Source organism: Gorilla gorilla, chromosome 11, assembly GCF_029281585.2.
Source record: "Gorilla gorilla gorilla isolate KB3781 chromosome 11, NHGRI_mGorGor1-v2.1_pri, whole genome shotgun sequence".
NCBI classification, from domain to species: Eukaryota; Metazoa; Chordata; class Mammalia; order Primates; family Hominidae; genus Gorilla; species Gorilla gorilla.
The window spans coordinates 40,496,398-40,508,818 of NC_073235.2; the positions used below are offsets into that span (position 1 = coordinate 40,496,398).

Here is a 12,421-nt window from a genome sequence, read left to right on the forward strand (position 1 = left end):
CAAAGTCAGACAGTTCATTAAGGGCAGAGTCATCCATGGCAATCTGCTTGTCCAGATATTCCACTTTCCCCCAGGGTAAAAGCACTGGCTCTAAGAATAGTGAGAACAAAACATACTTATAAAAGGGAGTTGGGGGCTGGGCATGGTGCCTCATGCCTGTAATCCCAGCACTTTGGGAGGCCGAGGAGGGTGGATCACTTGAGATCAGGAGTTCGAGACCAGCCTGGCCAACATGGTGAAACCCTGTCTCTACTAAAAGTACAACAATTAGCCAGGCGTGGTGGCGGGTGCCTGTAATCCCAGTTATTCGGGAGGCTAAGACAGGAGAATCACTTGAGTCCAGGAAACGGAGGTTGCAGTGAGTGGAGATCGCACCATTGCACTCCAGGCTGGGTGACAGAGCGATACTCTGTCTCAAAAAAAAAAGAGAGTTGAGAAGTGTTTTGAATGCTTAGAGGGCAGCTTGGGAACTCAATTAGAAGAAGGGACGGTTTAAGCAGACATATTTCTAAGAGACTTATATGAGTTAACTCATTTGATCCTTAGCACTCCTCCGTGAGTTGGATGCTATTATTAACAACCCAATATTAGATAAAGGATGACCTTCTTAAAGACCTCTTCCCAGGAAAAAGACTGTGTGTGGGTACTCTGAAGCTTTGGCTCTTCTGGTGGGGACACCACTGGGTTTCCAAAGGCTCATCCAGCCAAGCGAAGTATCTATGACCTCGTCGTGTTCAGCGCGCTTAGGGAAGGATTCTATGGACTGCACTTTTACCCTGGTGTCCTGCACTCTTGCTCCAAGACTTCTCTTACCACTCTCATTCCCCTAAATGCAGCTTCTGACACCTTCTAGCTACGAGTTCTTGGGCTCCTCCTTCGTGACTTCCTTTTAAGATAATTTCTGAGTTACAACAAATCAGCATTTGAAGAAATGCAGCAGATAAGTTGAAAATTCAAGTGCTGAGGAATGTAAAGGCCCAAAACAATCCCGTAGAAAGCACAGAGGCAGATGACAGTCTTTCGTTAAAGATTTCACTGCTGTAGATTTCTGAGAGTGCTGTGTAGCTGTCCTCTTTATCCTGGTGTTTGCCACTTCGAACAGTCACTTTCCCACTTGGAACTTACTTGTGGCTCTGCTGACAAAACAGGAAGTGATTTGAACACAGTTTGTTTTTATGACCTTTCAACCTCAGGAATTTGAAAAGTTTTAGCAGTGGATTTACAGCCTTGCTTAATACTTCTATTTCTTACAAAACAACCGTGTAGGGGTTAAAGTACCAGTGCAAAGTCCTGTTCAAATACTGACTCAGTAATGAGCTCTGCACGCCAGCCTTTGTGGCATGTTAAATTCAAAACAAGCTTAGCATTTTTTTTGGATAGAAACTGGTGGGGGTGGGGAAAGAAAGAGGGAACTGGGAAGAGAAGGAGGGGAACTTAAACCTTGCTTCCTGCTCTGTCTTTCTCAGAAAACCAAATATGGCATCTTCCATGAGGAGCTTGTTTTCTGACCACGGGAAATATGTTGAATCTTTCCGGAGGTTTCTCAGCCATTCCACGGAACACCAGTGCATGCAGGAATTCATGGACAAGAAGCTGCCAGGCATAATAGCAAGGTAACAAAAGGGACGTTGTTGTCAAAGGGACAAGCCTCAGACTGGCTGTGCGTCAGTGATAGATGGGTCTCGCTCAGCCTCGCAGGCTGGGCACAGGGATAAGGGCGAATTACTGATAGCAGCTCCCCCTCGTCCCCTCCTCGCTGCCCTGCCCTGCCTTTCTCCTGCAGTGCTTTGGTTCCACGTTTGCTTTGAACACTCAAAGGCTCCCATTTGTGTTGTATTTCCAGCTGCATAGAGATAAGCGTTAACCATTTGAAGGCACAAATCCATGTTCATTTGGGAAAAGATAAGATGCTAATCTTCGAACTCAGATTTTTCAGCCCTCCTCCAAATTTTACATCCCAAAAAAGTCCCAAAGGGAGTCTGGTATGCTTTTCATTAGAATAAAATATAAATAATTGCCAAAGTACAATTTGCCCTGAGGATTGAGTGCCTCAGTTCTCATAATATCCATTTAAATTAATTTTCCTTATCCATTGTTATAGTTATCACTCTCTCTTCCCCAAAATTGTCTTTTTCTTTCAGCTTAATATTAGCAATGTGTTCCTTAAAAAAAGAACCATTTTCCCATTATCAGTGAAACTCACTGGTTCCTATCCTTCTTGCAGAGTTCTTTTTTTTGGGTGATTAATGTGTTCAATTTGTGCCAGAGCTGATAAGCATTATGAGAGTAACAGATTCCACATGCTAAAGATAATCAAATCACCTATCTGGGGGTGATTTGCTGTAACTCATTCTACTTCAGGAAATAATAATGGAAAACTGGGAAGAAATGACTATGGATCCAATTTGCAAACAGCAAAGGAAAGTGGTATTTTATCTTTTGCTGAATTTCTCTATTGCAGGCCTGAAATTCTTTCACCAGGGCAGTACCTATGTCTGACCAGAGCAGGCATTATTAGATGTACATAAAATTTTATTTCCTTTTCTATTTAACATGATTCAGATTTTAAATGTTAGCTTTCAAAAAATAGGATATTATATATTAAAAATTAATATGTAATAGGATAAGGATGCAAACATCAAAGCAAATAGCAAATATAGAGAACTTCTTACCTAGGAACTAATTATAGCTAACCTCTTTGGGTTTCTTTGCTCATTTCTAAAGTTAAAGGTAATGAGTTAATTTCTCAATTCTTTTTCAGTACTAAAAGTATTTGCTCATGTCTGTAGCTTACCAGATCCTTGGTTTTCTTCAGCCATACACAGTTTGGTTTGAAGAGGTACCGTGGATGGAGATAACATAATCGATGATGAATGACCCCTTCCTTATCTTCAAAGTTTAAATCTAACTGGAAAGATTATAAAATCTGTGAAAGACTGAAGAATTTTTAAGGGCACACTGTTTGTCTTATAACAGTAGTATATAGTTAGGAATGATCAGACTCAGTGTCATTTATTTCAAAAGTAATTTTTTTCCTGAAGGTAGTGTTTGAAATAAGATTTAGCTGAAGGACTTTTAAAATTGTTACTTAGAGTTGTCTATAAGTTATGAAGTACCAAAATGTGATTAGGATACTCTTTGTGTATGTTAGGGCAGGGTTTGTTGAGTTTGTGGCTCACTGTGCTAATTGAGTGTGGAGCGAGCCTATTAAATTTTTATTAAAGCAAGACATGCCATATTTTAAAACATCAAATGGTTCTAAAAACCATCAAATGGTTCTAAAGTGGGTGGGGACTATAACAAACCCCACCCACTCCATTCTTGATTCCCACTCTCTGGAAGCAACCACTTTCAGCACTTCGAAATCTTTTAGTTATTTATGGAATTTTCTTTCATAATTCAAAATAACATGTTATTGTTCTATTTCTTCATTTCGCTGTATTAAAATAGCTAAGTAAGCATGCATATTTCCCACCCTATCATGTCACTATATGTAGTCAAAATTTTGGTTAAATAATTTGAGTGTTTATGTTATTTTGCCTATGTACATATTCTTAATAATTGAGCAATATATTCGACTATGCTTATATTTCCTTTTACGTACAACTTTTTGTTTTCCCTAGAGTTGACTATTGCCTTGATTTTGGTTTCTTTTCTTAGTTCTCCATGTACCTATTACTATTTTGATCCCCAAGCAGATATATTAATCTCCTCTCAATATATGCAAACATATCAAGGAATCTGTTTATTTTACCCCAAGGGAACAACTTTTCTGAAGCCCTCTGTTCTTTTTTTCAGTTTAGGAAGATCTGCTTTGGCCTGCTATACAACTATTAAGGAGGGAATTTATTTCACTTTCTGAGAATCATTTTCTTTCTCCATTATTTGATTCCCTGATTCTATATCTCATGCCTTTCTTTTCTTTGTTTCCTCCGTCCTTTGTTTCCTGAACAATTCTTTAAGAACTTTAAGAGTGAACGAGAGGTAAACTTTTTGAGACTTTGTATGTTTAAAAATCCCTTGGTTCTATGTTCATCGTTTGACTGGATATAGAACTCTATACTGAAAATGGTTTTGTATAATAGATCTAAAGGTACTTTTCCACTGTCTTTTAGACAGCAGAATTGCTGTTAACAAATAAAATACTGGCCAGATGTGTTGGTTCACGCCTGTAATCCTAGTACTTTGGGAGGCTGAGGCGGGAGGATTACTTGACCCTAGGAGTTTGAGACCAGCCTGGGCAACATAGCAAGATCCCATCTCTACAAAAAAGTGAAAAAGTTAGCCGAACAAGGCGGCATGCACATGCTACTCCAGACGCTGAAGTGGGAAGATCACTTAAGTCCGAGAGATCAAGGCTTCAGTGAGATATGATTGAGACACTGCTCTCAGCCTGGATGACAGAGTGAGACCCTGTCTCAAACAAGAGAAAAAAATAAATCAAATGCTATTCAAAATTCTCATCCTTGGCATGTGGAATAACTTTTACATTGCTATGTGTTTTGTTTTCCCTATTTTGAACTTTTTAGAATCTTCTTACATCTAGTATTCTGAAATTTTAAAATACTGAGTTGTGAAATGGTTCCTTTTTACCCATTTTATGGGTACTCCCTGGGCTATTTCAATTGACATTCAGATCCTTCAGTTATGAGGAACTTTGGTAATCATTCTTCACCACTGTTTTCTTTTTCTGGAACTTTTATTCATCAAATACTTCCTGGATTGATTACCTAATTTTCTTATATTTCCAGTTTGCTACAACTTTCCTCTTTCAGCCCATCTATTAATTTTTTACTATTATATTTTTAATTTCCAAGAATGTTTTCTATAGCATTCTTTTCATCATTCCCAGATGTAATACCTTCTTATTCATTACAAAATGTTCCTCTGCTCTCTCTGCCTCTTTCCATCTCTGTTTCTTATGTTAGACAGCTCCCCAACCACCTAAAGAGCCTTGGTTTTCTATTCAATCAAATAATGAGGCACTAAAAGGTAGTCAGATTCTCTTTGTGTAAATCAGGGCAGGGTTTGTTGAGTGAGTAGCTCACTGAATAATTGAGTGTGGACTCAGCTCTTTCCTGGGAGATCCTCAGATATAAAATCATGTTAACTTTATCACTGAGATGATTTGTTTCCCTATAGAGGAATTCTTCAATCCCCTATTTGGGGGTAGATGGTGGGGCAGGGCTTGGGGGCAGGAAAAATTATAGTAAATAACTATAAATAGTAAAGTTGGTTATTGTTGTTGCATATAGAACATTTAAATCCTTGGCTAGAAAATAGTAAGTTTTCAATAATTATTTGATGTCATTATAATATGTGAAATGGGATGAATAATAGTATCTAACTCATAGAGGAATTTCAAGGATTCAAAGATTTAATTCACATAAATCACTTACATGTACCTAGAATCATAATAATTGCTAATATATGTGGAGTGCTTGTCATGTGCAGATACATTTCTAAGAGATTTACATGAATTAAATCATTGAATCCTCACAACTTCTCCATGAATTAGAAACAGTTATTAATAATCCTACAAGAGAGATGATATTATTATCTTACTTCACAGAGATGTCAAATAACTTGCTCAAGGTAACAGTAACCTGGGATTTCAACTTGGGTGCTCTGCTTCATAGCCTCCCTATGCTGTCATAGATGTAAGCATTTTAAATAATGAACAAAAGCTGTAGATAGAAATGGATGTGTTAGGACTCAGGATTATGAGTTGGAGGATAATTAGAACTGAAGAAGGCAAATCATTTATAGGTGTTCTCGACCCTAGACTTTGCAAGATTCCTTTAGAACCTTACTTCAATTTTTGTTCCCATCCTGTGACGAAGCAGGCTTTTGCACTGTAGACAAAACACAGTTTTGTTTGCCATCCCAAAGTCCAAAGAAACAAACACCATCCTTTTCCCTTCATGGTTCTCCTACAGCAGTAGTCTCTTTTCCTTCTCTCTTTCACCCTGTTTCAACAGACTCTAGATCTGCTTCCTCATTTTTGAGCTCAGTTTTAATCCCATTGCCATCTGACTTCAGTCCTCAATCTTCTTTTACAACTGCTATTACTAAAGACACTCGTATTGCCAAATTCGATGGAAATTTTTCCTTTTTTAAGTAGTACACTCTGCTGCTTTTGCCATGACGACGGGCTTTCTCTGCCTCCAATTACTCTGGTACCTCTCTGTGCTTTATTTCTTTTCTTCTCTGTCTTCTTTGTATATTCTTCACAATCCAGTGATCTTTAGAAGTTGGTATTGCATCACCATCCACTACTACTATAACTCTGCAATATCTTTGGGTGATGGAATCCACTTTTCTAGCACTGACCATTACTTTATGATGATGATTCTCCAGAATACATCATTGACCCTGATTTCTCTCCTCCCAGCTTAAATTTTGCAAATCCAAATGTCTGCTGAATTCATATTTATTTTTTTTAAAAGCCCTGACAAAACATAAGCTTGCTGCCAAAGTGTATTTCTCAGCTTCCTTTTTGGCATCACCCTTTGCCCAGTCATCCAAGCCTGAAACAGGGAAGTCACTGTGCATTCATATTTTTTTCTGACCTCTTCACATCAATCTAACAGCAAGTCCTACTGGCTTATTTCCCAATCTGTCCACTGCACTCTATTTCTAGTACCTGAATCATAATTCGGGCTTTATTATCTCACATTTCATTTTGAGAGCAAAGTGATATCTGTGTTTTTAATGCCTAGGATAGAATACACATAATGCATGTTTAATGAACACTTGTTCATTAAAAGGAAGGTTAAAAAAAGGGGGAGGAAAGAAGGCAGACATTATAGATAGTGGGAACCAGCTGAGCCTTTCCTTTATCTACGACGAGTGGCTTATTATATGACTAGACTCAAAACTCCACTTTTTCTGTTCTTGTTCTCCAAACCATAACCAAACAAATGGCATTTTGTACCTCTGATATGTACATACTGCCATTTCCAATTCTCCCAGTTCAAGATTGTTAATGAATAAAACCTATATTTTGAAATATACTCTAAAGATGGCAATATAACTGATATAATTGGGACATTTCATGTTGGCCTAGTTTTCATTCATTGTATTTTTAGTCTGTTCTCTTCAACTAGACTAGATAATCAGATTTCACAAAGCACCTAACACATTTTTCTAAAACTACATAATTTTTTTCTTTCAGGATTGGAGACACAAAATCAGAAATTAAGATTCTAAGCATAGGCGGAGGTGCAGGTATGAATAATATATTTTTAAAGTTCATATTTCACTTTAAACATTATGCTGTGTGATGACAATATTGTTCATTTTTTAGGAAGACTTTTTTTTTTTTTTTGCTTTTGGAAGAGATCGGCTTATTAAAACTAGCAATATGACTTCAACTAACATTAATGCCCCCATAGATTTACAGGGTTTAGGACATTAGCCTTCATTACTATCTCTATTGTGAATAAGTGATGTGACTTGTTCTTTTGATAGATGAAAAATCAAATAGGATAACTTTAAGGATAACTCTTATCCAAAATGATTAAAATACTCACAGAAAAGGAAAATCTCCTAATAAGCTTCTTAAGTTTGTGCCACTTAAAACCTTGTTCATGGACTGGTTACTGTTTTTCAAACTGTTATTGGTCCATGTGAAGATTTCAAATGTGCACTGGAGGCTGGGCGCGGTGGCTCACGCCTGTAATCCCAGCACTTTGGGAGGCTGAGGTGGGCGGATGACGAGGTCAGGAGATCGAGACCATCCTGGCTAACGCGGTGAAACCCTGTCTCTATTAAAAATACAAAAAATTAGCCGAGCGTGGTGGCAGACGCCTGTAGTCCCAGCTACTCGGGAGGCTGAGGCAGGAGAATGGCGTGAATCCTGGAGGCGGAGCTTGCAGTGAGCCGAGATCGCGCCACTGCACTCCAGCCTGGGTGACAGAGCGAGACTACGTCTCAAAAAAAAAAAAAAAAAAAAAAAGAAAGAAAGAAAGAAAAAAGAAATGTGCACTGGAATATAAACTGATGCACAGCTTTTTTCATTGAGAAAGTCTCACCATGGGGAAAAATGTGCTCAGTGACAGAGTTAATTTACATTCTTGTGAACTCATTCTTTGAGTGGCATGGGCCTAATCTGTTCCCTTCCTCTTACTCAGTTCCAAAACTGAATGCTTAGAATTACCTCTAGCATTCAGATAACTCCTAAGCACCTTTTTTTTTTTTTTTTTTTTTTTTTTTTTTTTTACGGATTCTCACTCTGTCGCCCAGGCTGAAGTGTGCAGTGGTGCAATCTTGGCTCACTGCAACCTCCACCTCCCGGGTTCAAGCAATTCTCCTCCCTCAGCATCCTGAGTAGCTGGGATCACAGGCACCAACCACCGCACCTGGCTAATTTTTGTATTTTTAATAGAGACGGGGTTTCACCATCTTGTCCAGGCTGGTCTCAAACTCCTGACCTTGTGATCCACTCACCTTGGCCTCCCAAAGTGCTGGGATTACAGGCATGAGTCACACGCCCAGCCCTAAGCATCCTTTTATAGGCATTTTATAGTGTCATTACTTTTAGATCCAGTGCTTTCATTCTAGGGGAAAATTTAAAGTCTGGAAAGGTAGATGGACACAGGTAACTTAGCCTCCAGTGAAATTTATGATCTTGGCTTAAACATCAGTAAAATGGGAACAATGAATTTTATCTCATAAGGTTGTAGTGAGAGTGATATAGGTAACATTTACAAAGTGCTTAGGACATTCTTATTGCTCCTGGAGGGTGAAGGCTATTCCCTTCTGCAAAAGTAAAATAAGTTTCATCTCAAGACTTTTCCTCATATCAACTCCTGAACAGTGTTTGCTTTATTTTTAAGTCATCTGGAAGTTTGGGTTAATGCATTAATATATAAAATATGTAGATATATTATTTATATATTTATCTTTAGTTATTTTCTTTTGTCTGAGTGATAGTTCAGTAATGGTTACAACTTGATATCAAGTGGATACTATTGTCACTTGTAACTTAATGCCAAGTGGTAATCCCTTGAACCTCTTAAGTATAAGTGTTCTAGTGCCCCATGAATGAGTTGAACTATGGCTCATATTAACACAAAGATAACTAAGAGCTCTCTAATGAAATGAGATCACTGATTTTTTGTTTTTGTTTTTTGTTTGTTTTTTGAGATGGAGTCTCGCTCTGTTGCCCAGGCTAGAGTGCAGTGGCATGATCTTGGCTCACTGCAACCTCTGCCTCCTGGGTTCAAGCAATTCTCCCTGCCTCAGCCTCCCGAGTAGCTGGGATTACAGGAACCTGCCACCACACCCAGCTAATTTTTGTATTTTTTAGTAGAGAAGGGTTTCGCCATGTTGGCCAGGCTAGTCTCGAACTCCTGACCTCAGGTGATTCACCTGCCTCGGCCTCCCAAAGTGCTGAGATTACAGGCATGAGCCACCATGCCCGACAGAGATCACTAATTTTTAATGTCATTATTTGTTAATTTTTCATGAAATACACTATGATATAGTGTAATAAGAACTAATCATTAAAATCATTTTACTTTATTATCATCTTTCACCAAGAAAATAGAAACCAACAAAGACAGACAATGAAGGGGATTGTCATGAACAATACCATAGAGGGTATTTAAGCTAAAATACTTTATTATTGGTTATACTTTAAGTCCCCAAAATTATAATAGTTATGAATTGTCTAAAGAATGTCTTATTAATTCATTTAACCAAGACAGTTATTTCCTGTGTGTTTTGGATATGAGTTTCAGGCAACCAACAGGCAATGAGACTATCATTTGATAGTGTCACTTGTGCTTGGACAAGAAGAGAAGGCCTACAAGAAAAAGTAATTAAAAACAATCTCTATCATGGCCAAGTTAATTGACCTTTTAATATAAAGTTAATTGAATTTCTAATGCAAATTTATCCAGATGCTTATAAGCTATCTAGAGAAAGGAACATTTGGCCTGCACAGTGAGTCCTTACATAAAGGTGCACATGGAAGCTAATACAGAGAACTTAACAAAATAAAGGGAACAACTCTTGGAGTTCTTCTGACTGAGCCCTAATAATGTATTAATAACAAACTCCACCTTGGGGAGAATGTGGGTGCCCTTTAAGGTCACTTTTCATAAGAAATCAATCAGAAATGTAAGAAAAACCCCAAGAAAAATTCAAGTTATATATACTTAGCTTTCACTACCCAACTAAGTTATATGAAATCAAAAGCAATGCATTTAAAATCCCTAGGTCTAGGTGTCTGTTGCTTGAAAGAACAGTGTTTTGAGGGGAAAGAACACTCTACTTCAGTTAGTTTGAGTGCTCATGTAGCAACTGGGAGATGGTTATCTAATCACCTATTATGGCCTGACTATAAGCATCAGGCAGAACAACGCGTTACTATACAGCAAGGAACTTTCTATCCTTGCCTTAGAGAAATGGTCTCCCCACATAGTCTATGATCTACAGGGTGCCTGAGAGTTTTGTATTGTCCCGTGGCTTGAGTATCCTTCCAAATCATTCATTAAACTCCAGTCCCTAGCAAATGAGGCCATTGATCCTGTTCACTCCTTTGTGCTCAGCTCCTGTAATGTATCTTATAGGGTCCCATTTCTGTCTTAGTTTACAGGTTTTATTACCTCAAGTTTCTTTCCTTGTTTGCGCAGATAGATAGGCACATGGCTTTGGTGCAAATATTCTCTAAGCATTCATAATGGTGCTACCACTTCTCCCACCGTGCTTCAAAAACACACAAAAGCAAACCAGCTAAAAGCCTTCCTAGATGAAACTGCTACTTTTATACCACTTAAATCTCATGGTTTTTTTTGGGGGGGGGGTGGTCTATTTGATTTTTTTCAGAAACATGAGCAGGGAGGGGATGCACATATGCCCTATCGATTAGCCTCTCCTCTTGAGTCTGGTGTTTGTATGGAAAGAGTTTTCACAGTTTAAGAGAGAATGTGAGGTTTTTGCAAAGGTGCTTGGCACTTCAGTTTAGAAGCCAAGCAATTATTAGGGCTCTGAGAAATTCAAAAGAAAGGAAATAGATGACTCTGAGTCATCTACCATATCAATAAATTATAACTGGTAAATAACACTGTTATCCATAGATTACACATTCTAATGTTAGGAAAATGTATGAAATAAATATTATATGAACCCAGTAGGAAGAAAGAGAGGAAAACAAACCATGAACAGAAAAACAGACCATGTAGCTTTTACAGAGACCAAACTTGGAAGTGTAAAGTTATGCATGTATGTTCATGTATATGAGTTTGTGTGCTTTAATGAGACAAAATGAGTGGCCAGAATTGCTTTATTCAGGGTCTTGAAGTATTCATGTTGTTAATTTCTGCAATTGTTTTTAGGTTTTGAGAGTAATGCATATATTCTAAATCTCATAGAACATGCTTCTGGGTCCATCAACATTGGTGCTTCCTTAAATTAAACCTCTTGATGGGGGTTTTCATTATTATTCAACTTCTAATGAGTGTTGTCTTCATGCTAGATGGTACGTGGGAAAAAAGAAACCCATATTCTTTTTGGTAAGAGAGAATGCTATTAATTTACAGTGCATATATTTATACCTGAAAACATGTTCCAGAAAGCAGTCACGGCCAATGTGTTCTACTTGCTCTGGGCTCTGCTTAAAGGATAATCATTTTATCTGTCCCACTGTTTGGTTCTTATGTTCAAATGCCAGAAAGTTTTTTAAGAGTTAGACAGAGCTGTAACTCAAATAATCACATTTAATCCAGCTTCCTACTTCTATTTTCATTAACCTATTGTATACTAACTCAACCACTATACCATTGCTATACCAATAATTGTATATACATTTATAGATAAATTTTTTAACCCACTCAAGCAACTCATATATGAAATACAGGTGTTATCAACCCTCATAATCTTTTTTGTAATAATTTTTCTGACATATGTTGAGACCAGTTTGATGGGTCTCCTGTTCTGCAGCATATAGACACCAGCATTTCTACAGAGGTTAAAACCTAGAAGAAAATTTAGAGACCATCAACACTCTCACTTCACAAATAAGAAACCTGGGGACCATCAAGGCAGAAGAAAACCCAGATCTCTTGACTTTAGTCCAGTCCAACAAATTGTACTAAACAGATTTAATAGTTAATTCTTAACCTGGTAAAGGAGAAAGTGTCTGAGACAGCTCTCAATCAATTTAGAGGTTTATTTTACCAAGGTTGAGGATGCAACTGAGAAAAAGAGACATAGGTTGCAGTAGCATCTGTGATCTGTGCTTTTTCCAAAGAGGTGTTTGAGGGCTTCAATATTTAAAGGGGGAAGAGCAGCAGGAGAGAAGGAGGAAAGAAAAAAATAGGGAGGGTAGGGAGTAAGATAAGTGGTCACTTTCTTGTGAGGGTTTGATCAGTACTCACTGAATCCACATGTTATATGTAAAAGGAGGGGGGCC

General features: G+C 37.9%; 1 protein-coding gene across 2 annotated transcripts in view; it reads left to right on the forward strand.

The window, feature by feature from the left end:
* The first annotated feature begins 621 nt into the window (after positions 1 to 621).
* Positions 622 to 12,421, forward strand: part of HNMT (histamine N-methyltransferase) — a 52,767-nt gene continuing 40,967 nt past the window's right edge. The window contains exons 1-2 of one of the 2 annotated variants that reach the window (XM_004032604.5): positions 622 to 1,613; positions 7,178 to 7,230. In XM_004032604.5, coding sequence (XP_004032652.1) covers positions 1,477 to 1,613; positions 7,178 to 7,230 — 190 coding nt within the window. In that variant the 5' untranslated portion in view covers positions 622 to 1,476. Of the gene's footprint in view, positions 1,614 to 4,115; positions 4,451 to 7,177; positions 7,231 to 12,421 lie in introns of those variants that run through there. The other variant, XM_063694802.1, reaches the window with a different exon arrangement.